At 42.9% G+C, this 27,263-nt stretch overlaps 1 protein-coding gene and 1 long non-coding RNA gene across 2 annotated transcripts; one reads left to right on the forward strand and one right to left on the reverse strand.

Annotated features, from left to right (window-relative positions):
- Window positions 1-47: 47 nt before the first annotated feature.
- Window positions 48-22,532, reverse strand: BMS1 (BMS1 ribosome biogenesis factor). Its single transcript, XM_081913464.1, has 22 exons — window positions 22,331-22,532; window positions 21,549-21,739; window positions 20,787-20,866; window positions 20,131-20,319; window positions 19,183-19,325; window positions 18,940-19,061; window positions 17,957-18,153; window positions 17,606-17,742; window positions 16,250-16,995; window positions 15,352-15,453; window positions 14,008-14,162; window positions 13,062-13,143; window positions 12,318-12,394; window positions 11,461-11,646; window positions 10,828-11,016; window positions 9,673-9,853; window positions 8,536-8,594; window positions 7,839-7,961; window positions 4,239-4,386; window positions 3,190-3,365; window positions 1,827-1,988; window positions 48-416 (listed from the first exon to the last, which is right to left on the reverse strand). The coding sequence occupies exons 1-22, from the start codon at window positions 22,504-22,506 to the stop codon at window positions 186-188; spliced, it is 3,852 nt and encodes a 1,283-aa protein (XP_081769590.1). The 5' UTR covers window positions 22,507-22,532; the 3' UTR covers window positions 48-185.
- Window positions 15,463-21,342, forward strand: LOC309371231. The gene is made up of 2 exons (XR_014168945.1): window positions 15,463-15,971; window positions 21,121-21,342. It is a non-coding gene; the product is annotated as an uncharacterized lncRNA (long non-coding RNA).
- Window positions 22,533-27,263: the final 4,731 nt, after the last annotated feature.

Raw genomic sequence — 27,263 nt, forward strand, 5'->3', positions numbered from 1 at the left:
AACACCATAAACCATAATTTACATCTGATGCTGATGTTTTCAAATGACAATGTCATTGTTTTTTCTCCTCCAAGGCAAGTTCACTGGAGTCCAGAACCTTATTAACAGTATTTTTGGGTCTTGCTCTTAACTGGGCACTCCAGGGTAAAGTGTCTTCTCACTTCCTTCAGGTGGCTGCTGAAAACTCACTTCTCCCTTTCAGCAGATCCTCTCAGGCTCGATTTCTGCCGCTTTTTCTCCCTTTGTCCAATAATGCGAAAGAGCTTCTTCTTTGCTTCTTTCTGCCTCTTTATTTTCTCTTCCTCCTCTTTCTGCCTCCCTTTGAGACGTTCTTTAAGCTGCTGCCGATGTTTCACCTTGGCTTTCTTCAGCTTGTAACTGTGTACCGTACCCAAAGCAGACAGAAGTGCTGCAATCTTAACAAAAACAATGAACAACGTGTGATATGTACATATCGAACTTTGGGAGCAAGAACTGACACATTACAAGGCTGATTTCCCAGGATTTAATTGCTGTAGATAGGGAGATCCAGCACTAAAACGCTACTCACTAGCACTGAGCTACAGCAATGCAAATCAGCACATGCACTTCTGGGAGGAAGATCAAAATCTTAGCAATGACATAAGCAGGAACTTCCCCCTCTCATATCAAACAGATTCCTATATCAAACAGAACTGTTGGTTGTGTTCCATTTATCACACCCATCTCCCTCTAGGATAATTAACACAATTTGTATCTTGATAACTGTATCCACTGTTTCTTGGATCAAACACACCACACCAGTGGTTCTCAAAGGGTGTGGCAGGAGAGGATGGCAAGTTCGGTGGGAAGATTCCAGGACCGCCAATATTATATTGTGGGAATGATTCATGTTCTCATGTAGCTGTAGCTGCATTGTTTTGTACTTTGTCGATGTCCCATGATCAGCTTAGAAAGCAGCTGTGTGCTATGTTATAAATCAAGGAATTGTTTCATTTTGTTTCTCAGTGTATTTCCTATCAATAACAAAAATTGGTGTGGCGCGAGTCGCAAATTTTTATTCTGGAAGTGTGGCCCAGAGAAAAAAAGTTTGAGAACCACTGTGCTGCATAAAGCAGGCCTTTAAGATTCATGGCAGTCATATACCAGTTGGTACATTTTTATTTGTTAACTATCCTGAAAGCTACAAGTCAAGTTGCCTTACGTTGGAGGACTACAACAAATTGGAAGTCCCTTTACTCCCTTGGCCATAGAAATGGATGCAAGACAACCACAGCGGCCCATTTGCCTGAGAAATTTTGGATGGATGGATTTTTCTTAAAAGACAACTTACATGGCCATCCCACCCGCTCCATTTTATCCTGAGGTAGGTTAGGATGAGGGACAGGACAAAGTCATTCAGCGGGCTTCATGACTGAGTGTGGGGTTGAAACCTGGTCTCCCAGATCCTAGTCCAGTATTTCTCAAACTTAGGTCTCCAGCTGTTGTTGTACTACAACTCCCATCATCCCAAGCTAGCAGGATCAGTGGTCAGGCATGATGGGGGTTCTAGTCCAACAACAGCTGCGAACCCAAGTTTGAGAAACACTGTCCTAGTCCAATTTTAAGATGCAATCCACATCTCAGGGAAATTCCTGACAAATCTGTTGATTTTTATGGGAAGGAATCATTGACGTTTATTAGAAATCTGTGTTGCAGGTTGTGAATAACTTGTAATCCTTGTAAATGACAGCAAAAATAATGAGGACTAAAAACACCATTATTGGTCAGCAGTCAGAAAGAACTTGCTATTTTTAAGTGGTTCTTGAACCCAATAAAGGATTATTACAAAACCTGAAACAACTTACCTTCTTTTCATGAGGCTCCCTGATAACAGCTGGTCTCCACTTGTCCTTTGTGACTTTTCCTTTTCCTTCCTGAAGCTTAGGTTTGCTTTTAAATGGCAAAGCCTTCTGAAGCGCTTTTGGAATATGCAGTTTATTGAAATGTTTCTTTTCTCGCATTATAGGCTAAAATAAAAAAGAGTGAATGTAAATTGAACAGCAACATTCATTTTGCTTTCCAACTTGCCCATTACATTCTGCATTATAATAAGTATGAGGAAAAGAGGCAAATAAAATCTCTTGGCTTATGTTCACAGCTCCTTCCCAACCAAAATGTAATATCTGAATCCTTGGCCATGTAGGAGGAGTTCATGTTGTCATTTTTCCCTGTGATGACAACTAGCTTATACTGACAAGAGCAAGAGTCGCTGGGTGAGCTCTATTTATGTTATCTAAGCAATGCAGGAGGGAACTGCCTTGCTGTGGCTCCCTTAGCATAAACGTAATTCAAAAACAGGATCTCATTAACAGACTTCATCATCATTTTACAGATCAAATGAAGTCACAACTGTTGCAGACAGACAGAATCCTGTTCTATGTACTGCCGCATATCTAGCAAGGGGGCTGAAGGCAATTTTATAAATTGAAAGCTGGAATACTTTACTAATCGGAAGTGGGGAGATTGTGCCTTCCACTTCAACATGTTGGGACTCCAGCTCTCATCAGACGCAGCCAGCAGGGCTAATGGCTGGGGCTGGCGGGAGTTGTAGTTCAACCTCATCTGGAATAAGGGGCACATGTCGCCCAACCCCGCTTTACATAGGCCTGTGAAATCAGAGAAGGTCCTCCCCCAGGGTTATCCTGAATCTCAGGCACAAAATCACCAGGTGGATAACTCAGCTGGTTAGAGCATGGTGCTGAGAATGCCAAGGTTGCAGGTTCGATCCCCATAAGGGACAGCTGCATATTCCGGCATTGCAGGGGCTGGACTAATGACCCTCAGGGTCCCTTTCAACGCTGATTCTATGGGAATCACCAACTCTGCAAACATAGCACCAAACTCATGAATCTGGGGTAAGTTATACTACTAAGGAAAGAGGCACACAATAGGGCTTTTCCTCCCCACTCTGAGATGAGAAAGCAGAGTTGTCCTATTTAATCTTTCAATGAAAGAGTGAGAAGATGACAGAGGTGGAAAAAAAGATGGTGGACTGGGGAAGCTTACAAGGTCAGGACTATGCTTAATTCCCTGTGCCACTGCACATTCAGTATGTTTTCAGAGCCTCCACTATTTCACTAATAGTGCTGCTATTGAGTGTTGCTGATCAGAGGCAATTCAAGATAAAATCTATGCATATTTTGACATGAAACAACATACAACCCCTACCTTGTAAAGAGAATCTTTATTTTGTTTTAGTCTGATGCCCTTCTCGTGCCTTAGCTGGCCTGTTGTCTTCATTCCTGCCCAGGAGTCTTTTTCACCCACAGCCTTTAGCAAGGAAGTTACTGGGTTATAGAAGGCTGGGGTGGAGACAGGATACCAAGTCCGCAAGAAAACAATATCTGGAAAGGGAAGAAACTGGTTAAGCTTTTAAAACTGTTTTAAGGAGGCAAGCTTTGCAGAGTTGCAGGTGAACCCCAGGCCCACATATCTGGATGACAGCTTTGCATCTCAAGGGGTTCCCCTCCTAGACCTGGAAGCAGAGTGAGGCAACGGAGCCCTGAGACGAGAAGAGTGGCAGGAGAAGGTCGCTTCTGAATCTCCCTTATGTGAAAGTAGAACACAATACAAAACCAGGACATCAGGTTCTGGCTCAACCTTTGCCCTGTACCACTAGTTTTCTACATACACAGAGGTTTTCCCAGCAGAAGGTGGTATAGCCCATTCTACCACCTCACTCTGCTGTTATGTGTAAGACCCCGGTCCTACTGTCACACAGTAAAATACCAAACTGTAGCCCTGTACAGAAGCTGAACACGCCAACTGCCACCACAGGAATATCTGCGACAGTCATGAAGACGACAGCAATCCAGAGCCCAAAGCAGAAACGTAACTTTATTGAGTTTGCCTCTTACTATAAATGTAAAAATCAGAACGGTATTGTTACAACTATTGCAATTAAGGAACACATGTAGCATCTCTGAAACTGACCCCTTGCTACCAAGACTTTTTTATAGGGGCGGGGGGGGGGGGTGCACTGAAACTATGATCAGAAATACCAGCCTGGTGTGACAACTTCACTGATCACCACTAGAGGGCAGAGCTTTTTTACATTAAAGGAGGCACAGGAGAGTTTGAGAAACCTGCCCTCTCAGAAATGACTGAGCAATTCATTCCACAGATATGACAGGGGCGCAACCTCGCCTTTGGCAATTCCTGAAAAGAAAGGCTCCTGAAAAAATCATCCTGCAAAGCAACTGGAAGGTGCCACTTACCGCTCATTAGCAATTTATCTTCAAAGGTGGCTCGGAAGGCACCCTCGGGTGTCCGCAGGGCTTTTTTAATCTGACCTCGGATGCCGCTCACAGTACGAATGGCTGCGCCTTCAAACTTGGCCACTTCCAGTACAGAGTTAAACATCCCCTATGTTGACGTGAAACAAAGTAGGAATGAAAAACTTCATACTGAGCTTAATATTGAAATATCACCAAAAGCACCCTTCCATACCAAAGCTGTGTAGGCTTCTGTGAGGCCTTGGGGAACAGAGGAAGACAGCCAGATGACTGCTCTGTATGCAGTTACAGATAGGTAGCCGTGTTGGTCTGCCATAGTCAAAACAAAAAAATTCCTTCCAGTAGCACCTTAAAGACCAACTAAGTTAGTTCTTGGTATGAGCTTTTGTGTGCATGCACACTTCTTCAGATACACGTGCATCTGAAGAAGTATGCATGCACACAAAAGCTCATACCAAGAACTAACTTAGTTGGTCTTTAAGGTGCTACTGGAAGGAATTTTTTTGTTTTGCTCTGTATGCTTTACTGATTTATTAATAGAATTATTTTTATACCACCATATCATATTGGGGCAGTGTGCAACATTAAAACGTAAAGCACCATTCAGAACAGAACTTTCCAAACTGTGTGTTGTGACATGTTAGTGTGTCAGCCGCAGTGTGAATACTTCCCATGCTCCTTTTCTGGGGCTGGAAAGGAGTTAGTTTAACCTCTGGTTTAATAGTGAGACTGAATTACCATGACATGAAATGATGCACGTCTAAAGTGTGTCACTAACACGAAAAGTTTGCAAAGCTTTGATTTAGAACCATACAATCATTAGTGACTGACTTATCACAAAAATTCAACAGCTGCAAAGGCCTGCTTGAAAGAGACGCTTGAAAATCAAAAGTGAGGATGCCTGCCAGATCTCTGCTGGGACTGGGCTCCACTCCACATAGGACAAGCAGTGAGCTCTTTAACACAGCAAGGCCTCTGTAAGACAAGCCACAACTTACAGCGCTCACCCAGTGACTGAGCAGAGATAAAAGGGCACATGCAGGCCTTAAGAGATCCTGCACCCAAGGTGCTCAGGGCTTTCTATACTGACGCAAGAGCCTTGGACCTGATAGGGGAGCAAGTGGGCAGCCAATGCAGATGGTTAAACAGAGGTACAGTATGTTGCCCCCATCATCTGCTGCGTTCTGTGCCAGCTGGAGCTTCTGCATGAGGAGCAGCCCTACGGAGAGCGCACTGCAGTAATCCAGCCTTGATGTTACAAAGGCATGGGCTACAGTGCCCAAGTTATCCCAGTCCAGACATGGTCATAGCTGGCACACCAGACAAAGGTTGTAAAAGCCTGCAGGAGTTCCTGGGTTCAATCCCCAACATCTCCAGGTAGGGCTGGGAGAAATCCCATGTCTAAAACTCCGGAGAGCTGCTGCCAATCATTGTGGACCATACTGAACAATATGGGCCAATGGACGTGGTATAAGACAGCTTCCTATGTCCCAAAGAAACTCCTAGCCACATATGTCATTTGTGCCTCTAACAAGTACGTATGCAGGAGTACCCCCAAGCTATGGATCTACTCCAGGCATCCCCAACCTTCGGCCCTCCAGATGTTTTGGACTACAATTCCCATCATCCCTGATCACTGGTCCTGTTAGCTAGGGATCATGGGAGTTGTAGGCCAAAACATCTGGAGGGCCGCAGGTTGGGGGTGCCTGATCTACTCCTTTGGAGGGCATGCAACCCTGTCCAGAACAGGCTGCTGGTCTATCCTCTTGACACAGGAGCAGTGCTCAAAATTAGCCAGGTGCCAGGTGTGTTTTGCAACTGGTGCGCGTCCAATTGCAATCAGATGACGATCTCTGGACACCAGGTTGGCAACTGGGGGGGGGACGGACAAAATGTCACTTAGAGGAGGATCTGAAATATTTCCCTTGAAACCTGAATTAGTTTTATTCCGGTTTGTTTGAATGTGTTGTAAACCGCTTTGAGATTTCGTCTTTAAAATATAAAACGATATAGTAATGCAATGGGTAATAATACTAATAAAATCCCATCGGGGAGTGGGGGGGATGGCACCTAGACATTCCATTGTGGCAACCAGAGTCTAGGTTTAAGAAGCCATTTGGTGATTAGATTATATATCTGAATTTCTAACACTCTGCAGGAGCCACTTACCTACGGAGGCTCCATTTCATTGAGTTCAAACCCAGTTTATTGGCCCTAACTGATTTTGAAGCTCACACGGGAGGGTCATTCCATATCAAAATACTAAGAAAATTGGAAGACATGATGTAAAAAAAAAAATGGGATCACTTGATATGGAAGGACTACCTGCACTGCAAAACAACCATACTAGACTTCTTGTCTGTCTTCAAAAAACATACTGAAAAGAGACGCTTGCATCACAAAAGGGAGCTAGGTGAAGACTTTGAATTTCAAAAAGGAAAGATACTGTCTTTGTGGGAGGTGCCTGTTCCAAACTGTCTCCTAAGAGAGATAACAGCAAAGAATGGAGCCACTGAGTGAGTCATAGCACCCAGGAATCACCCACCTGACTTCCAAGATAGGGTCTGAAGTTCAAAATGGAGCATGACAGATAAAAAAAGCTCCTTCCCAAAGGAGTTGAAAACACAAAGAAGTTTTTAAAAGGTATGGGGTGGGGGAGCAACTTCAAAATGGTCCTGGAAAATGACCAACACATTTCAATAAGGTCCTTATCGGAGGCACAAGGAGGCAACACAGGAGATGTTGCCTTAATAGGGAAATTGCGTAAGGCTTTTGGAAACATGCATTGGGCGATTAAAATATCCATTACGCATTCAAGATCATTGGGTGTCACCCGGCACATGAAGCTTTTGCTATTCTTTCAACGGAGTTGAGGGCTGTAGGGAAAGGTTAGGGACAAAGAGTCAGGATCCTGGCTACCATGTTTGGTAGGTACAGCTTTGCTGGATCAGGCCAAGGATCCATAACACCCTGTGCACAACAGAAGCCAGCCAGATGTTTTAGGGGCAGATGTAACAGGGCCATAGTTCATCACCATTGCTGGCAGCCTAGGTAATAATAAGAATAATTTATTATTTATACCCCACCCATCTGGCTGAGTTTCCCCAGCCACTCTGGGCGGCTCCCAATCAAGTATTAAAAACAATACAGCGTTAAATATTAAAAACTTCCCTGAACAGGCATTAAGAGGTATGCTGCCTCTTGAAATAATAACAACAGCAGTAATTAAATGTACTCTCCACCCTTCACTAGCAACTCCAGGGTGGGTTATAATTAAATATTTAAAAACAGCTACAACAAATTAAAGCTGCAGGAATAGGGCAAGTCCTGAGAACATGCATCTCAGGTGTCAACAAGCAAAGGTTGACATCTTCTGCATTTGCCAAAAGCTGCATATTGGTCGTGCCAGATGCACTTCTATAGGTAGGGAATTCCACAACTCAAGGGCTGCCACAGAAAATGCAGCTTTTTGGTGGTGGTGGTGGTGGTGGGACCCACACACCAAAATTCTGAAGGCGGCGGAACTACTACTCTGCTGACCCCCAAGAGGGTCCTCAACATTCCTACTGCTCAAACACATACCTTGATAAATGCTGTATTCTTGAAAATTTTGAATGGGAAACCGGTTAACTTTAATTTCTTCACAACTCTTATGGACTTATCTAAGTCAAGCACAACTCCAGTGGCAGCTATCCGAAAATCAGGCTGAAATATAAAGCACAGAGACTTGCTTGTATTTGTTATAAGCTATCCACGTGCGCCCATGTACGAACACACATGCAGGCAGACAGGGTGGGGCGTGCACACACATTGGAAAGTGCAGGTTTCAGGGTGCTTATCTCCATTTCTCATTTATTTTGCTCATGGGTCTATAAATTTTGGGTTGGCTTACTGTATGTGTATGCATACCAGAGAAGCTGGGGGAGAAGAGGGCCTCTCACATCGCACTTGGCTTCACGCAACATACAGATACAATGAGACTCACACATTGCTTCTGCTTGGTCCAAAACTCAGCGATGCAACAGGAGAAACTCCTCCCTTCCTCCCCCTCTCTTGACTAATGGAAACATTTCACCAAGGAACTTGCCCTAGCAAGCAGAAGCTGAGTACTGTATCTTATTTCCTACATTACTTATCTATCCATATGGCCGTCCTGCACACTTCACAAATAAATCCACCAACAGAATCATAGAACTGGAAGGGATCCCGAGGGTCATCTAGTCCCACCCCCTGCAATGCACCCTAGGCCAACTATAAACCATCCATGGTAAATACTTACTGTTGCTCCGCTCACTGACTGGATTGCCAGACATCCTGCTCCTTGTGGCGTGATGGGACCTAACAAACAAGATTGACCCAAACCTTCAGTGTATGGTTCAATGGTGCATATCTTCTCTTAAAAACGTAGTGAGAGAAGTAAAACCCAGGGCAAACTAGGGAGTTAAAAGCAAATACAAAACGCTTCCTTTCAAAACTGAGGTAATGTTCTTAATACAGTCATACCTTGGGTTACAGCTGTGTTTTTTCAGGTTGCAGACCGCCAAAACCCGGAAATACCAGAACAGGTTACTTCTGGGTTTCGGCGGTTGTACATGCGCAGAATAGCTAAATCGCACTTTGCACATGCACAGAAGCGCTGAATTGCAACCTGCACGTGCGCAGACACAGGTTGCGAACGTGCATCCCACACAGATCACGTTCGCGACCCGAGCGTCCACTGTATATCAACCCCCTGGCACAAGTAATAATCAAGGGAGCATGATTTAAGGTAAAGAAATATGAAGCTTTCTTGGACCTGGCTCTTAACACGGTGGCCAGGTTCACATGTAGCACTAAACCAGCCTTCCTCAACTTTGGGTTTGCATATAATGTTGGAATCCTGGATCCCATCAGCCCAGATCATTGGCCATGCTGGCCGCAGATTATGTGAATTACAACCCAACAATACATAGGGATCCAGGACAAGAAAAAACCATGCTAAGCCATGGCTTTGCCTTATTATTATGAACTAAATTTGTTTTTGGCTCAAAGCTTGACTCACACGCTCCCCCTTCCTCCCCCAGCATGGCTGCCAGTATCTACTTATCTCGGTTTTTATCAAGTTTCCCTTATCTTGGCTTACCATTGTGTGAACCAGGGATGATTTCTTATCCTACACCCTGGCTAGGTAAACAAGACATAATCCATGCCTTGAAATAGCAAACCCTTTTTCCTGACTGTGGCTCAGTCAATCTCATTATAGCCCTGTAAATTTTATAAACAAGGCAGAGGTGCGGGTTTTCCATTTCCCCCTCTAATTTCACCACTGCTCATACATAAAGCTTCAAACAATTCCTCATCATCATTAGGTGGCTTTACCAGTGCTGTTCCTGAGGCCGGGAAGTTGCAGAGTTTGCTTTAGAGAGTTTGCTCTTACCCCAAAAAGTTGTGCCACAGTGCATATGCTGTGGTGTATACTTGAGCAGCCTGTGACGGCCATTATGGTCTTCAATGTAGTACATAGGGATCGTCTGAAACCTCCTCCAGCCCAATGAGAAAATGAGAGGATCGCGAGTCTTAAGTATTTTCTTATACCAACGATGTTTCTTCAAGCGCATCTGAGGAAAATCAAAGATGTTTCATCAAAAGCAAACTCCTACATTTATGCCAGTAATTATTTCAGCAGTCCCTTATCCTGTCTTAGTACTGAGGCCACCTTGCACTATATAAAATGCAGTGAGTGGTTCAGTGCTTGGTGTTTTGAGAACCCTTGGAAACAGAAAATGATAACAGGGGTCAAGGAAACACATAGAATATTTTGCAACTTTCATCCTCAAAGAGACTGATACAAAGGACCATTGAATGGAATGAAAGTTCTGCGGTCTTGCCTAAGAACTAGCTGTGAGCTGAGTATAATCTCTCATGAATATCTTTATCATGAGGTGTAAGATAGCCCTTCTGTGAGCAGAAGAGACATTCCCCACAAGGGCTGGCAGCCTTGGCAGAACAATTATGTTCTAGAACCAACTTTGACAAGGGTCTGCAGAAAGAAGATGCAGGCAAGGAATCTGGAGGCACATAGAAAGCCATCTAGGATGGCAAAAAAACGGAGGATTGTTATGTAGCAGCAAATTGGAATGCCATTCATGTCAAGAAACAGCTGGATATGATTCCATGGAGATAAGAAGAGCGGCACTGCTCAAAGAATCTCCTTATGAGAGCTTCTTCCACACTCAGTTCAATTGCTCTGGCACTGAATAAGCAAGTAAGAAAAGATCAGCCCAGCCCCAAATATAGATAAATGCTTTCTTGTGGACCTGATGGGTGAATCTCCCTCCTCTACCTTCCCTCCACCCACTTTCCCTTGCAAATATTGCCTTTTTAGTTGGTAAGCCTGATGCCATGGCATCCCTCTCTCCTTGAGGAAAGCTGCATTGCGGGACAATAATTATCTGAAAAGTGGGATAAGCAAGTGCTGCAACCCTAACCCAGAAGTATGGGAGTGGGGAAATGTGGTCACACAGGAGGTGATTAACTGAGACACAAAAGAATTCTGCACCATAAAGGAGAATGTAGTGTTGCAACTGCATACCTGCACATATCCCACATTTCCTTCAGTGTTTCCCAGGCCACCCAGGATAATTGGGTAGTGTGGGTCAAAATGCAGCACCAGCTCACATGGCACGTTCTCCAGTTCTATCCGTACATACATTCCAGGCCGGAATCCCTCATACTGAACTCTGGTCTCGTCATCTTGATCTTCAAATTCAGTCCGGTTAAGCTGTGTGACAGAAGCAATTGGGAGATCCATTAAACTGACAAAAAAATACTTGGAAACCAATAATGACAATAATAAACATTTGCATTATGAGCCTCCTGGTACAGGTTAATGAACTAGAAGGAAAATGTACACATTCATTCAAATTATAAAACATTGCCATCAAGCTGTATAATACTTAGTGCCTTACAGCTGGAGAGTGCTTGTTGGAGAGTTCAAATAATTTCACATACATTGTGTTATTTTTCTTATGATAAATAAGGGTGGAAGATGACATGCAGGGGTTACCTAGAATTGTGGAAAAAGGGGGAAATTCAAACCAGAGATATCCTGAACCATATTTCAACCTTTTAACCATGTCTACTCAGAAGTCCGTCTGATCTAATTCAGTCTTGCAGTTCTGGCTACTAAGCTACAGAAGCTCCCGATCGGGTATGAAATTTATACCTGTGCCTGTTTCTGCATCTCCCCTTTTAGGTCATCAAAGTAGGTGGCATCTCCTTCGTCATACACAGCATCAAACATCCTCTTCAGCTTGCGTTTCTTATCCATGCGCTTCTTCTTTTCCTCTTCCTCTTCACCAGATTTGTCCTCTTTCCCATTATTATTCTCTTTCTCTTCTTCGCTTGATGCCTAATGGGGAAGGTGGGGGCGGGGAGAAGAGGGCTTTATTCTGTGTGTTTGTTTTGTCCTCAGGGAACAAAATTACAAGTCATTTTAATACTGCAGCTTTTTGTTTTCAACTTAGACCTAAGGCCTAAGAAAGATCAAAATTTATGGCTTGCCCATTCAAGTAATTAACTAGTGATCCTCAATAACAAGGAGTCAAAACGGCAAAAAATGTTCAAACTCAATCTGTGCATCATCGACAGATAAATGTTATTGGGTTTATAGTGTCTGTGAAACCTTTAAAAAATTGCCACTGTAATCCACCTGACAAGTGTCTTATGTGAGAATTTAAGCAGTTCTGACAAGAGCTGAAGATGAGCTACATAGTAAATGGCTGCTGATATCCTACAAAGTAAGGAAAAAGTTGTAGGGAAAAAGTTGTGGGCTCTGAACAGTTCAAAGGTAACTCTGAGTCCCACACAGAAGAGATGCAGTGACACTCATAAACTGCAAACAAAGAACAAATACACATTTGCTAACACCGAGAAAAAATATGCTGAATATTTTCAAATTCCCATGATCTGCATCATACATTTGCTGAAGAATTTGGGTCTCTCTTGACAAGAGAATCTTTAACTTCCTAGTTTTGAACACCTGTTCAACAAATGAATCACAGTTAATTCTCTCAAACCTACTTCATCTCCTTGATCAGCTGCTTTCCCTTTATGTACAATTCCTGTCTCAAGATCTTCAAAATCGCCATATAATTCTTCTATAAAAAATAAACATCAGCAAAATCATTAATATTTTCTGCCTTAGTTTCTCCTGTACAGTAAATCTTTCAGCTTGTTCATCATCGATAAATTTTACGCATGCATCTGAATGTGTTTTCATTTAAACACACACCCACCCCAAGCCCCCATGGTCCCTTCATTTGTGATATTTTCATAAGACATGAAAAACTGGCAGGTGGGAGGTGGTATATTTGCTTGGACTGATTATCTGCCCTTCCTGATAAAATCAGACTGAGTTAAAACACTACATAAATGTATGGGCTTTTTTGTACTCTGTCTTCTATGTGCATACATTCAGTGGCTATACGAAGTCTTCCACTAAAACAAGGAGATGAGGGCACTGGCACTCAAATCTTCCAATAAAGGAAATCAGCCATTTCCAGAGCCCATTCCTGCTCCACAGGTCTCCCAAACCATCTCCCAGATACTGTTTTTCTACACACACAAAATTGTCCCTCCCAAACCCTCCTTACAGTTTTCAGCATTGTCTCCACATGCAGAACTCCCCCCCCCCCGCAGAAACCCATATTTTCATCAGCTCTTATCCACTAAAGCTGGCCCTGAAGCAGGTTCCCCCATAGCAGCTCAGACCTTTTCTTCCAGCTAGCAAGAGAACAACTAGCAAAGGAAAAGGCTCCAACTTACCATCCTCCTTCAACAGTTTTGCAGCATCTTTATCAGCTTCCCAGTTTCCAGTCACAAAACAGTCTCTGATACTGTCCATAACCTGCAGGCAGAGTAGCAAACTTGTTTTCTGCTGCAAACACACATTAATTATAGAACTGACCCAGTGTAGCAGCAATTATTTTACCATTTGCAACCATCTGAGCCACCCATATAAAAACATTTTTAATATTTCTAATCTATTGTTGTTTGCTGAATACAGTCAACACACATATTTCTCAAGGAAGCCATGAAAGTAAGATCTGGCCACTGTGTTTTCAATAACAAAGGGCTATCAGGTACAGCAAAACTGGATACTCAACATGTAAGTGAGGCATCAAATAATCTACAGCAGGCATAGGCAAACTCGGCCCTCCAGATGTTTTGGGACTACAACTCCCATCATCCCTAGCTAACAGGACCAGCGGTCATGGATAATTGGAATTGTAGTCCCGAAAAATCTGGAAGGCCGAGTTTGCCTATACCTGGATCTGCAGTATCATGCCTCAAAGTGGCTTTCTTAGTCTATGCACCCTTCCACACAGAAAAGACTACCTGCCCTAAAAATTATCCTTCCATATGACCAGCATAGACAAACATAAACAAAAAAAAATGCCTGCACAATTCAAATACTGCCACTCCTTCCTTAACCATCCTCCCCAAACATTGCCAGATTAGTTCCCTACTGATCTCCACCCTACTGCTTGTTGCTTCTTTCCAAACTCCAACTCCTCTCTTTTTGCAAGTCTAATCCACAATTCGCAAAGATCCTCAAATCTGTGCGAGTGGTAAGTTATGTTTCTACCATCATCACCACTTCTGCTCCTCCCAACCTCCACTGATACCAGCAAGTGAGCATATACCCTATGCACTGTCTTATTATGAATACAGCATCTGGGATATAATCTACAGAATCTGCAGTAAGCACCTCATCTAAGTCCCAATCTCGTGGGGTTTCCACAGGAAATTTGGAGCAGTCAAGAGCATCGGCTTTTCGCTTCGATTCTTCGTTGGGACGGCTGATGCGGAACAACCCTCCAAGCTCATTGTTTTCTTCATCTTCCTCCCCCTCATCCTCAGCCACTGAATAAAAACAGAAGTGCTTCACAGTTATACTTTGAAAGGAAGCCCTGGGAATGTTGCATCTTGTAATATTTCATTACTAGGGTGCAAGCTTAAGTAGTCGGGGGCAAGCATCCACAAATCCATTCCCCAGGACTGAATGGGTCTTGTCCTCTGGTGAGAAGAATGTTCACTGACATACATCCCCCCCACCCACTCACTTGTCCAGTGGTTTAGGATGCATAGTGAAAATGTCTGCACAACTGAGAAACAGCCCCATCGCTCTTCTAGTCCTCTGAATATGCCAGAGAGCTTGAGAGAAAGGCAATTTATTTTTGTGCAGTGAAAAATAAAGACAGTGGCACCTCAGGTTAAGTGCTTAATTCGTTCCGGAGGTCCGTTCTTAACCTGAAACTGTTCTTAACCTGAAGCACCACTTTAGCTAATGGGGCCTCCTGCTGCTGCCGCACCGCCAGAGCACGATTTCTGTTCTCATCCTGAAGTAAAGTTCTTAACCCAAGGTACTATTTCTGGGTTAGCGGAGTCTGTAACCTGAAGCGTATGTAACCCGGGGTACCACTGTATCCTCTATTACAAAATGTATGACAAAGATCTTGACTCTTATTCTTTGAATTCCATGTCTCTTCTCCTATAAACATAGCAATATTATATCATAATCAACACTTAGTAACGCCATCTTAGTTGCTCTTCTTGCTTTTGTTATAAAGTTGATCCACCTAAGTTGATCCACCTCACTGGAGTATCTTCTGTCTTTTCCAACTATAGCCTGCCAAGCTTCATAATTTCAATCTGTGTTATTGTTTGCTGAAGAAGTAACCTGCCCTTAATCATCAGCGTGGTAGATATGCTACAAAATAGTCAATAACCTCTTAAGAACTTGAAACTTGATTCCAACAATCTGATTTTGGGCTGAGCCAACTGCTGGGAAGCTGGTCAACTGTGTTGAAGGACACAGATTAGAACCCAGAAAGCCTATCAGGGACCACACTTGGTTGCCTGGTTGCAAATAAATATTCTAGGACCAACCAGAGCAGCTTTCATAAGATGGGAAAGAGTTCGACCTTTTCTTCTTTCATGCAGCCAATGTACCACAAATGATTAACATGTTATTTTTCTCTCTCCTTCCACAACCCATTCTGTTAGTCCCTTTTCTTAAACTGTATAAGGGAATGCAGTGTATTTATTATACCTGTTCCATAAATAAGTTTGCGAAGATTGGGAGCCGATTGTTGTTGCCTCAGAAATGCTTCAGCTGCCTTATGAGTAATGCCTTCTTTCCATTTAAGCGCACCTGGGGGGGGGAAACAACATGGTTTCTTTAACTGAGCAGATTCAATGCTTGCTCGGATTCGCAGCTGTTCATTCTACCACTAATATAAATGGTCCCTGCTGCTATTAATCTCCAAAAGATTCTTTACTTTCTCCAGTTCCTATGTGAGTTCACTTTTTCTTAATCCCCTCTCAAATGCATGGGGCTGGATCCAAACTGAGGCTTCAGTCCTAACTACACTTAGCAGGGAGTGAGCCTTATTGAATTCAACAGGACTTAAGACTAAGTAGGTATGCAAATTAGTTGCCCACAGTTCACATTGTGATCACTGAGACTACACATTGTGATCATTGAGACTAACAGCACAAACCCAACCATGTCTACTCAGAAGTAAGACCTACTTAATTCAATGGGACTTGCTCCCAAGTAAATGGGATTAGGATTGCAGCCTAAATTAAGTCATGACTAACTTTTCAAATTGATTTCAATGGGACCTAAGGGCAAGTAACTTAGTCTGGATCCAACCCATGATTCACAAGGTAATCTTATACATATCTATTCAGCTCAGTGGGACTTATTCTCGGGCACATAGACCTACAGTTTTATCCTCTTCCACTAGAAAACAGCAAGGTAATATGAAAACAAAAATACAAAAGAGCAATTAAACTGAATTACATTTATGCTACAGAAATGATTGGCAGACCATCATAATTCCTAAGTAGCACAGCTCCTTTTACTAGCAAATGAACAACACGATAGGTGGGCAATTTCAATTGAATGTCATGCCAAACATGCCAAGAGAGCAGTGTGTACATACCAACTGTATCTAGAGAAAAGTCAGAGGCTTCTTTATACTCCTCTTCCTCTTTCAACAGACCTTCAACATCATCCTCGCTTTTGTCAAACTTTGATTCCTGTGTTTTAACTCCAGCACACTGCAGCTGGGAATCTTCCCCGTCAGATTCTTCCGTATCAGAATCTTCCATTGATTCTCCTTTGTCCTCCGCAGATGATTCTTCCATCTCAGATGCTGATGCTTCTTCTGCTGTCCCATTTCCAGAATCTGTAGCGGCAGCCACCTTTCTACGCAGATTTCTGCTATTTCTCTCCTCTTTGTCCATTTCACCACATGTAGACCTATTCAATAAATCTGTGTTTCTGGCTGTAGATTCAGAATCGGCAACTCTCTCCTCCTCGCTTTCTTGTCCATCTCCTTCTCCATCTTCCCCGTCCCTATCAAGGCCCATTTCTTCTTCCTCACCTGAACTTATCTCAAGATTGTCATCGCTATCAGCAAATGCTGGAAGTTCTGTTAGGGTTCCTTGTTTAGGTTCTTTTTTAAAACGCTTGGAAGATCTCAGGGCCAGCTCCGGATCTGGGAAATCTTCATCACTTTGTTGCCCATCCTCATCATCGCCATCGCTACCACTCTCAGACATTTCTTCATCTTCCTCCTCATCACTTCCACCATCTTCTTTTTCCTCGTCTTCAAATAGTGCCTTCCGACGTACCCTCCCAGTATGTGGGTCAGTTTCCTTCTCTTCTTTAGGCATCTCAAACAGACTTCCAAAAGAAGCAAAAATCAAGTATCATGAACCATTCGAAAACAAGCATACTGCAGAGAATATTTGAGGAGCTTCCAGGCCATAGGTCAAATTTGGTTTGTGAGGCTGTTTTTGGAAAGCCACACTCACCCGCTCTGTCGGGGGTGGCTCAGGTAAGGATGAGGCTTCAAAGGAACAATTGGGAGCTTAACATCAGTTCCTGATTGTTTCTCTACTGGAGCAAGGAAAAGCCCCAGTCACCCATCAGCTGGTGGGCAGTAAGAATGCGCCTTGCACAAGGGATCCCTTTCTCCCTCCCAATGCTGCTCTTTGAAAACTCCCCAAATGTCATTTCTCCACCTCCAACATCGGGGTGGAAAGGAGAAATAGGGGGAGACTTCCAAAACAAAGAGCTGCCAATACCCTTGTGCTGCGGTTCTTAAGCATGGGGACCCCATGCAAAGGATTTTAATATTGATTCCGGAGCCATAAACAGTTCCCCACCCTCAAAAAGAAAAACTTTTTTGGACTCATCAAAATCTGCTTGCTAGGCTGACTAAAACTGCTAACAGCAATAAGTGAAATATTCTCTCAACTGCCCCCTTGGTAATCAAGGGTTATCAACTTACCCTTGGTTGTCAATGTCAGTCTCTAGAGGTTGGGAATCCATGAAGAGAGACACTTTGCTTGACGCCATTTTGGCATCAATAGTGGAGTGCGTAGAGATGAGGCTCTGGACTAGTTCATGGTTTGGTCTTGTTTCCTCCTGACAAACCAAAATTCTGTTAGCAACTATTTTCTAAATATACTTCTTTTGCTGTTTGCGTAAGTTAGCTGAGACCATAGTGGTACTTATGCCAAGAGATTACACCTCATCAAGCAGGCTGGGGAGAGAAGTCTGTCAGGGGTACATACAACTGGCTTCAGTACTGTACAAGAATTAACACTACATTACCAGCTGCTAAAGAATTAACCCTCACCTCTTCTTCTTTATGTGTGTGACTTCCTCCAAGGTCGATATAAACTGCATCTTTATCATAAACTAAGCCCCCAACACCTGACAGTGGTGCATAAATAAGCTTCTCCTTCTCATTTAAGGAACGCTTCTTCTGGTGTTCAGGGAGCGCACAGGGATCTGGCAGGAAACTGATATCACTCACTGTGAAATCCCCAACGCCTAGATAAGAAGAAGTACAGAAAATCAAAACGGAGTCCAAGTAGGAATTGCTAAAAAATTAACCACGCATGCAGCGAAATGACCACAGTGATTTCACTGTGTTAGTGATCTTGTGTCAATGAAGTACTGTATGGATGAGACTTCCTACCACATTTTTTATTTCTTGTTAAGGTACAGGAATCTCATGAAGAGAGACTGGCAAAATGAGCCCAGCTGGCAAAATGCCTATATGAACAAACCCCAATTTTTAATTATATATCTCCCACATTTGTTTTTTACTTTTCTGTATTTTCTATATTTACTTAAATAGCAGCTACAATACAACTTTAAAAGCAATATAGAATATTAATTAAAGTAACAGGCTACTCAGTAAAAAATTTAAACAACTGCATAGGCCTGTAAGCATAAAAAAAGTCTTCAAGAAACACCTGAAAGTCAAAAGCAAGGATGCCTGCCAAATCTCTTCTGGAGGAGAGTTTCACAGCAATCATCTGGCAACACCAAATGCCTGACTTCCGGTTCAACAAGTATTCCCAGGAAAGTGTGTATAGGATTACAGCCTCAGTCTTCCAATCTGCAATATGGGGGCAATGTTTAAGCCCTAAAATATTGCTGATTGGAAGACAGCTGTTTGCAGGAACATAGTCTTTTAAAAAGAGCTCCATGTACACTTCATTGGAACAATGTATGTGCAAATTGTATTATTCTTAATACAAGGCTGTCCTTTGTTAACAAGACACAGTGCTGCAAGAACTAAAAAATAAGAAATAAGTGGTGGCATCCAACCTGGCATATGTATTTGACTTTTGTTTTTCAAGTGCGTTCCTCTTAAGTAACCATAAAGTGAAACCTTCCTGTCACACTTTGGATTAACTCTGATATCTTCTGGGTTTGTCAAGTCTTCCATCCTACAGAATATAAGGAAAGATCCACAATACTTTCACATAAATAAATAAAAAGTCATCTAACAACATTGCAGAGTGTTGGGGGGGAAACAGGGGAAATGAGGGGTGTGTGGTATGGAATTACCTGTCTGCTAGTACGTAAGGATGAGATGTCTGCCACATAAGGGGACGGAATTTCATTACGGAAATAAAGCGCCCCAGGTTGTGAATTTCCTGTTTTTGATATTCTCCATGTACCATCCCAGAGAGATAGAACAATTTGGCACCCTAAATTGACAAATTAAGAGAATAATTCACAGAACAACTGAAGCAACACACTACACTTCACTGTTTCTCTAGCATGAGCGTGATTTCCTCTGAAAATAAACACAGAGTTGTGTACATGATGCAGTTTTGCACAATAAGAAGAAAAAGCACCTCAAGTATATTGACGGGGGAATTCAGCTTCCTGAGAATTTCAGGGAGAGCTATGTACTGGCCACAGTTTGTCATGCCAGATGACCAAATGAACAATGGCTAACTAAAGCAAAAAAATGCACCTCTGAAGTCCCCCCAGGAGGAGAAAGAGAAGCCCAACTGCATATCAAGCATGTTATGCTAACCTATGGCCATTATAACCAGCAGGATTGCCACCAGGACTGCATCCCCAAGTTGAATTACAATCTCTTTCCCCCTAATGTTTCTGGATATCACATTGTGTGTTTCCCCACCTGTGATCCATACACTTGGCCTGCACTCTCTGGAAAGCACAATTTATACAAACTGCAGCAAACATTATCTTGCCATGTTTTTCAGTGCACTGCTGGGTTTGAAAACTCATTTGAACTGTGGAAAGTTCATTACACAAAACTGTAGATAATTATCTTCCAGATTAAAATCCAAATCCAAATTTGTGACTTTAACCATGAATGGATATGGAACTATATAAAGGACAAATTTTCAGGAAGGATCCAAAGGAAATTGTAACAGAAACACACTGAAGAGGTACAATGCAGCCTTCTAGCTTCACTACCTACAACTCTAAATGTTTTACATTCAACTCACAGGGTGAGCCACTGATGCAATATCATACCTGATAAACCTCTGTCCAGAATCTGTGCTTCAATCTCTTTTTAGTCTTCTTGAGCTGTTTGTTATTCTTGAAGGTATCCAAGTGCGTAAGAACACCCATAATTTTGGGGAAGCCATGGACCTGGCAAATGTTTAAAAATTCAAATGTTTCCATTTCAAATCCGAAGCTGGCATCAATGAGCATTAAAACCTGAGAAATGGAAAGAAAACTGTCAGGGGGGAAACATGCAGATCAACAATGAGCTGGAAAAAGTTAATGCTCAGTATAAATTAAATTCTCAATTTACTTTTTTCAGAACATTACCAGCATATATTGAGAATTTAATAAAGAAAAGAATCTGTATAATGATCCAACTATCAAGAATGGGTCACCTGAATCAAATAAAGTGCATGTTGCATAGTAAACATTTTCCTTCTTTCAAAGAAAATATGCTTAATCCAGTATATCAGTCCAATTTATTCACTGAATAGGTCTTTTTTCTAAGCACACACATAGAATTGCAGTGTATAACTACTACTTATAGAGCTCAGCTCTAAAGAAATATACAGTTTGACTTGTATCCATCTTGTAATTAGTGTATGATGTTTTCCCAAGTTTATAATTAGCATATGTTGTTTTATAGCAAGAAAAGTTCGTCATATACTGATACAACTCACCAGATCGGCAACTTTAGCTAGATCAATCATTGTATTAATATCACATCCACATTCAATTATGGTAAGCCTACGCTTTTTACCTGTAAACAAAGGTGAAGAGCAAAACATGACAGATTTTAGTACTACCATTAAAAGTGTGACAATACTTTTCAGCTCATTGATTGAGAACATCAGATCACACTACCCTGTGATAATTGGTTTCCTGTCAAAATCAGATAGGCCAGCAGGGAAATTAAAGTGATTTTGGCTGATTTTAGTTTATTCAAATTTTCTTATAGCACATATGATTATGTACAGCACACTTCACTCCTCTAATTATGTTCTTGCTTTTCAGACAAATATGGACCACCTGTCTATTCATGATCATTGGATGCCCTGGCTCCAAGTACTTCTTCCCATCCAAAATGCAGCAGGAGGCAAAGGGCCAATGGGCCTTCTCTGTGGTGGCACCCCATTTGTGGACACTCCCCAAGAACACTCAACTAGTCTAACTTTCAGGCACTAGATAAAAGCTGTACCATTCTCCCAAGCTTTTAAGTATAGATTTTTTTATGTAGGGCATGGTCCAGTCAAAGTAATGTACTTTAAAGCCACAATTATTTCAAAACAGCAGAACTCAGTAAGCACTTCCATTTTCTTCCATGAAAATCAACAGTACTTAAAAACATCCAACTGTTAGTAGGTCTGAACTGAAGATTGTTTTAAACATAAACCAAACACAGACATGTACATAAGCTTTTGTTTATGTGCGTCAGTTCTTACCTGACACAATTGTTACAGGACCCCGGATTTCAACTAACTTCTGCCTGGTGAAATTCTTAATAAGACATTTTATCAAGGTGCTCTTTCCAACTTTCGGAGGGCCAACTACAACCACAACCACAGGAGGAGGATCTAATGGAGTGCGGTCAACCACTGGAATGTGATGTTTTTTCGTCTTCAAATCCTGGGTCCTGTTTTTAATAATAATGTTTACTGTAAGCTACAAAGTAGACAGGACAAGTGCCCTGCCACACAGAAAACCAAGAATAACAGCAGTTGTTCAGACCAAAGATTCACCCATCCTCAAATTCCTCCCCCCACCCTGCATGTACCACCACAGCCTAGAATCCAAGGAAATTATCTCATGCCATCTAATTACATCCATTCACATCAGGATTGCATTGAGTCCCATAAAATTACATGGAAATGATTTGGGAGTCCTATACAGCACTATGAGAACTAAAAGATTGGCTGCAACTCGTGGACCTAGATGTGGACAGTCATCAGCTAGTTACTCAGCGTAATCGTTCTCATAAGATTATTGTGAGGCTAAAAAGCTGGTTTCCCTAAAGAACAGGATATAGATTAAGAAAAAACACATCATACCAAAATGGAGAGAGATCTATCATGTGAATATATATGAAGACAGCTCAGAGTGTTATACAGTTACAAATTCTAAGCTGAAGAACACAACCTGCAGCTGAAAACGCTAAATGTAAGAATAAAGCATTCTAACAGGGAGGAGCAAATCAGTATGCTAACGAAGTCTAGCAGTTCCACACCTGTGGAAAGTTCTGGCCATCTTGACTGCAGATTGGACCGCAAAGGCCTTTGGGTTTCTTTTCCGGGCATCCTCCTCATCTTCAAGCCCTAAATCTTTCAAATGACGCTTCCTTTTCTTGCCAGCCTTTGGCCCACTATGTCTCTTGCGGTGATGTTTCTTATCGTTTTCCTCCATCGCTTTTCACTCAGGGCAATATACCTGTTTTTACCAATGTAATGTTAAGATAAACAAACAAATGTAATATGTATAATATGCATCATTCATTCGGTGAGAAGTGAAGGTGCTTCAACAACTGTCTAAAACAAAGATGATAAAATAAAATGACCTAATTCCCAACTTTCAGTAGCTGGCAACTGACTGTTTTCCCTTTGTATATCTACTTGGGTGGAATAAAAGTGGAGGAGAATGTTTGCTCACTTTAGCTAGTAAAATCCTAGCTTCCACACAAAGTGTGGTCTGAACACCACCACCCATGTTTACTTGGAATTAAATCCCACTGCACTCATCAGGGGAGGTTAGCTCCAAACCCATGTTCAAGGTCTTGCTATTGCCATATAAAACCCTAAATAACTTGAAACAAGTAGTCTGCTTCCCCTTATATTGCCTCCCCTTCTGTGCTTCCAACCAATCATTAAGTTCTTCAGGAGGCAGCATTGCTAGCTGTACAGTGGTACCTTGGTTTAAGAACTTAATTTGTTCTGGAGGTCCATTGTTAACCTGAAACTGTTCTTAACCTGAGGTACCACTTAAGCTAATGGGGTCTGCCGCTGCCGCGCGATTTCTGTTCTCATCCTGAAGCAAAGTTCGTAACCCAAGGTACTATTTCTGGGTTGGCGGAGTCTGTAACCTGAAGCATCTGTAACCCAAGGTACCACTGTACTACAATCAGTGGCGTAGCGTGGGGGTGCAGGGGGAGCCGGCTTCACCGGGTGCAACATCTGGGGGTTAGGGTTAAGGGGCGCAAATCCACGGGTTAGGGGGTGCAAATTACTTGCCTTGCCCCGGGTGCTGACAACCCACGCTACGCCACTGTACTACAATCAGTGGACTGCCACTTTATAATATCTAGGAAGCCTTCTGGGTGAGGGCAGCCTCCCTCTGGAACACCTTCCCAAATGCAATTAGGGAGTAGAAAACAGGACTTAAGACACCTCTGGAAACCGTACCTTTTTATGCAAGGGTCCCCAAGATTATCAAGTTTTACTACAATGTTTTGTTTTTAATTTTTTTTTTAAAAAAATGGAATAGTACTTGTATCTTGGTTAAAGCATCTCATGTAAACCAGGGATTGTGTGTATTAAATAGCATAATAAATAATCGCAGGTAAACAGAACCCTAGGTGCTCAAGCAACATTCCCCACTAACAGCTATTCATTTGCCAGCTAGAAGGCGGAGGTGAAACCTGAAGAATGGCAAACCGAGTAGCACCACGCAGGTCCGATTTCTAGCCAGCATCGATTCAGCACCTCTTCCCGGAAGACAAAATAGGGGCAGCACTTTATTAATGAACCGTGCGGGGAAGCGAGAGGCCAGAAACTCGCAAGCCTTGGAAGAGGTGCTTCGTTCGGGAGCAGCATTGATTTTCTTAGCCTTACACGTGGATGAGCGCTTTGCTCGCCATCCCGGATATGATCCGCGTTTTTAAATACTCTGCCTTAGTATTTCTCCTACCATTCCTAGAAGCGCTTTTCTTACGGCTTATGGTTCGGAGAAATCGCTTCTACCGCGGGGGGAGGGTCAGGATTTCTCGGACAACAGCAATAATTCCTGGGACAGAAACCACCGAGCTCGGCTTACCAGACGACTCCTTCCTCCTCATGGGCAGCCCAGACGGAAGAAGCGTGGGGGTTGCCGGTGCTCACTTCTCCTGGCTCCTCCCGGAAACAACGGCGCGCGACCATTTGTTCCGGGCGGGACCGGCAGCTGAGGGAGAGAGGAAAGGAAGGCAATGCCTGAGGCACCGGAGGGAGGTGGGCGGAAACATAGCAGCCGGGATATTTGAAACGGGTCGGCGGTTGGCGCCCAGGTTACCCCGAGGAGAGTTTTGCACAGGGGATTTTTGGGTGTTATGAGTCTAAACCAGCCTCAGCCCTTCCTTCCCTGAGCAATAGAAAGCATTTCAGACGCAGTGCCGGATTTACGTTTAAGCTAAAGAAGCTATAGCTTAGGGCTCCACTCTCTTGCGGCCCCCCCAAAAAATAAAGGGGGGAAAACTGGTTGTACATTTCCAAAATATAAGATAAAAAACAGATAAAATAAAAATAAACTTAGATACAGCAACAGTGTTTTGTGTTGTGTAAGTAATGGGCCCTGCCTGCTAGCCTGCTCCCTAAAATATCACTGGTTTGCTCATTTCTATATATAGGGTCCTATATATGGTCATATATATATATGAGACAAACCTAGACAGCATCTTAAAAAGCAGAGACATCACCTTGCCGACAAAGGTCCATATAGTTAAAACCATGGTTTTCCCAGTAGTGATGTTTGGAAGTGAGAGCTGGACCATAAAGAAGGCTGATTGCCAAAGAATTGATGCTTTTGAATTATGGTGCTGGAGGAGGCTCTTGAGAGTCCCATGGACTGCAAGAAGATCAAACCCATCCATTCTGAAGGAAATCAGCCCTGAGTGCTCACTGGAAGGACAGATCCTGAAGCTGAGACTCCAGTACTTTGGCCACCTCATGAGAAGAGAAGACTCTGGAAAAGCCCCTGATGTTGGGAAAGATTGAGGGCACAAGAAGAAGGGGACAACAGAGGACGAGATGGTTGGACAGTGTTCTTGAAGCTACCAGCATGAGTTTGACCAATATGTGGGAGGCAGTGGAAGACAGGAGTGCCTGGCATGCTTTGGTCCATGGGGTCACGAAGAGTCGGACACGACTAAACAACAACAACAGCAATATGTAGGGTGCCTACATTCTGCATATTTTGTTATGTTCAAATGGCTTTAGATTCCTATTAGGTCCATAAATTACCATATAGCATATATTCAACACAAAAAAACAGCGACAGTTTGTTATTGACAAAGGACAGCTGGACATATAAAGGGCCCTGTTACCTTCAGTAGTTTAAGGCCTCATCAACCTAAATCCGGCCCTGAGGGTGACACCCCTTCCAGCACCCCTTTCCCCTGTCAGAACAGGGACAAAAGACTATTGTTGTTGTTCTTGTTATTCATCACTTACTAATTTTGTCAGTCCAAAGCCATTACAAAAGATAAAACACAGAAGAGAAAATCAAGGCGGAATAAAATACATTACAAGGATAAAATAATCATTGAAACCAGACGTTCTGTCAGATGGAGAGTTTGCTTCCCTGGAGAATGTAACTTGCCGTCTCGTCTTCACAGTCAGTTCTCCTCAAAGTTGCTGCTCTTTGGCAAAACAGGCCAATTTTTCAGAGGTGTCCGGGAGGGCTGTCCCGTAATAAAAAGTTAACGGAATACCCAATCGATCTCCCCGCTGGGAGTTTTAAATAATTGAATAAGGCTGCTGGAGTCTTTGAATAGATTGGGCAAACCGGCAAGGAGTGGGACGGGGCCAGCCCAAGACATTTTGGCACCTGAAGTGGACCCCAAAATGGCACCTCCCCCCCGGGAAGTTTTACATCAGGAATAGGGCGGTGGATCCTGTCGCCCGGCAGTCACCTCACATCATGGGTGAGCTGGCATTGTAGAGGGATAAACCCTCAGACACACCACATCCCCATGAGAAGCTCTCTGCTTATAGGGGATCCTGCAACAGCGTCCTTCAACTATGGCAAAGTGTATTGACTGGAGCCGCAGGGCGGTGAAGCCTTAAAAACTAGGAACTGACATTTGTGGGAATATAAATGCAATAAGTAATAATAATAATTTCAAAGAGTAGAGGGTAAAGGTGCACCCTGCCACCCTGTACTCCTGTGCACTCCAAAGACCACTATGTGGTTCCTAATTAAGGCTCACTGGAACACCACAACTTTCTGTTGGCAGTCACTACTCGTCTCAGGCTTTCCCAAGCTGGTGCCCTCCAGATGTTTTGGACTGGAGCTCACATCAGCCGCAGCCAGCAAACCAGTTGTAGTCCAACTGAAGGGCACCAGCTTGGGAGAAGGCCAACTTCTACTGTTGCAATTATAAGAAGTTGGTTTTTGTTTTAGAATCTGATGTACAAGCTTTTCTCAAATGTAAAGTTATCACTTTTTAACCTTGACAAGTTGTGGGCATGCCAAGGAGTCACATCAGGAGGCTGATTACGATCAGGTTATGATTATGAAGATTCTAATTTAATGCATTTGAGCAAAAATACCTTTCTGCAATCCTTAAACAACCCTGTAAGATAGATCAGCATTATCTCAGCTGCAAAGGTCAGGGGGGGGCAGGAGGTCTTGCTCAAGGCCACCTACAGCTTACATCCTAGACTTATCTTTGGCTGTGTACACATTACCATTTACTGTGGCTCCAGAGCATTCCCACCGCGTGTACGCATGACACTTCCCACAATCCATATCTATTCCAAAGTTTATTGAGAAATGCTGCTGTTTCATACATTTGCCCTGAAACCAGTTTCCCACCATGTCAAAAACATAATCCACATTCACTTTTCAGTTAAGCTGAGGTGTGTGCATTTGAGACAGTTGTTGCACTTGAGCAGATGACAGCTTTGTGGATAGGAGTTGCAGGCAAGGGGAAACCAAACAGGTAATTCACATCAGATGAAGACATCAGACCTAAACCCTTTATCTGGTATGTACAGCAATGTGCTAAAATGATGTGAAACACAGCAGGGGGGCATGACCTCAATGTGTTTTAATCCACTAATGTCTACATAGCCTGTGTCTTATGGGGTTTACTCTGAGAACAGTGTGTGCATTGGATTGTGACATTAGTGAGCTTTTAGCAGACATTAGTATAGAACCATGGACTTCCTGAGTCATAGCTGTTTTAAATA

Source organism: Podarcis melisellensis (assembly GCF_964234715.1).
Source record: "Podarcis melisellensis genome assembly, chromosome: 5".
Classification (NCBI taxonomy): Eukaryota; Metazoa; Chordata; class Lepidosauria; order Squamata; family Lacertidae; genus Podarcis; species Podarcis melisellensis.

What these genes read in the sequence shown, in the direction of transcription:
- BMS1 (XM_081913464.1), bottom strand. Translation starts at nt 22,506, where the DNA reads ATGGAGGAAAACGATAAGAAACATCACCGCAAGAGACATAGTGGGCCA. An exon ending in TAGCTAAAGTTGCCGATCTG is followed by an intron (nt 20,320 to 20,786) that starts GTGAGTTGTATC and finishes TCCATTTCTCAG; the next exon opens with GTTTTAATGCTCATTGATGC. An exon ending in CCTTACGTACTAGCAGACAG is followed by an intron (nt 19,062 to 19,182) that starts GTAATTCCATAC and finishes TATATTCTGTAG; the next exon opens with GATGGAAGACTTGACAAACC.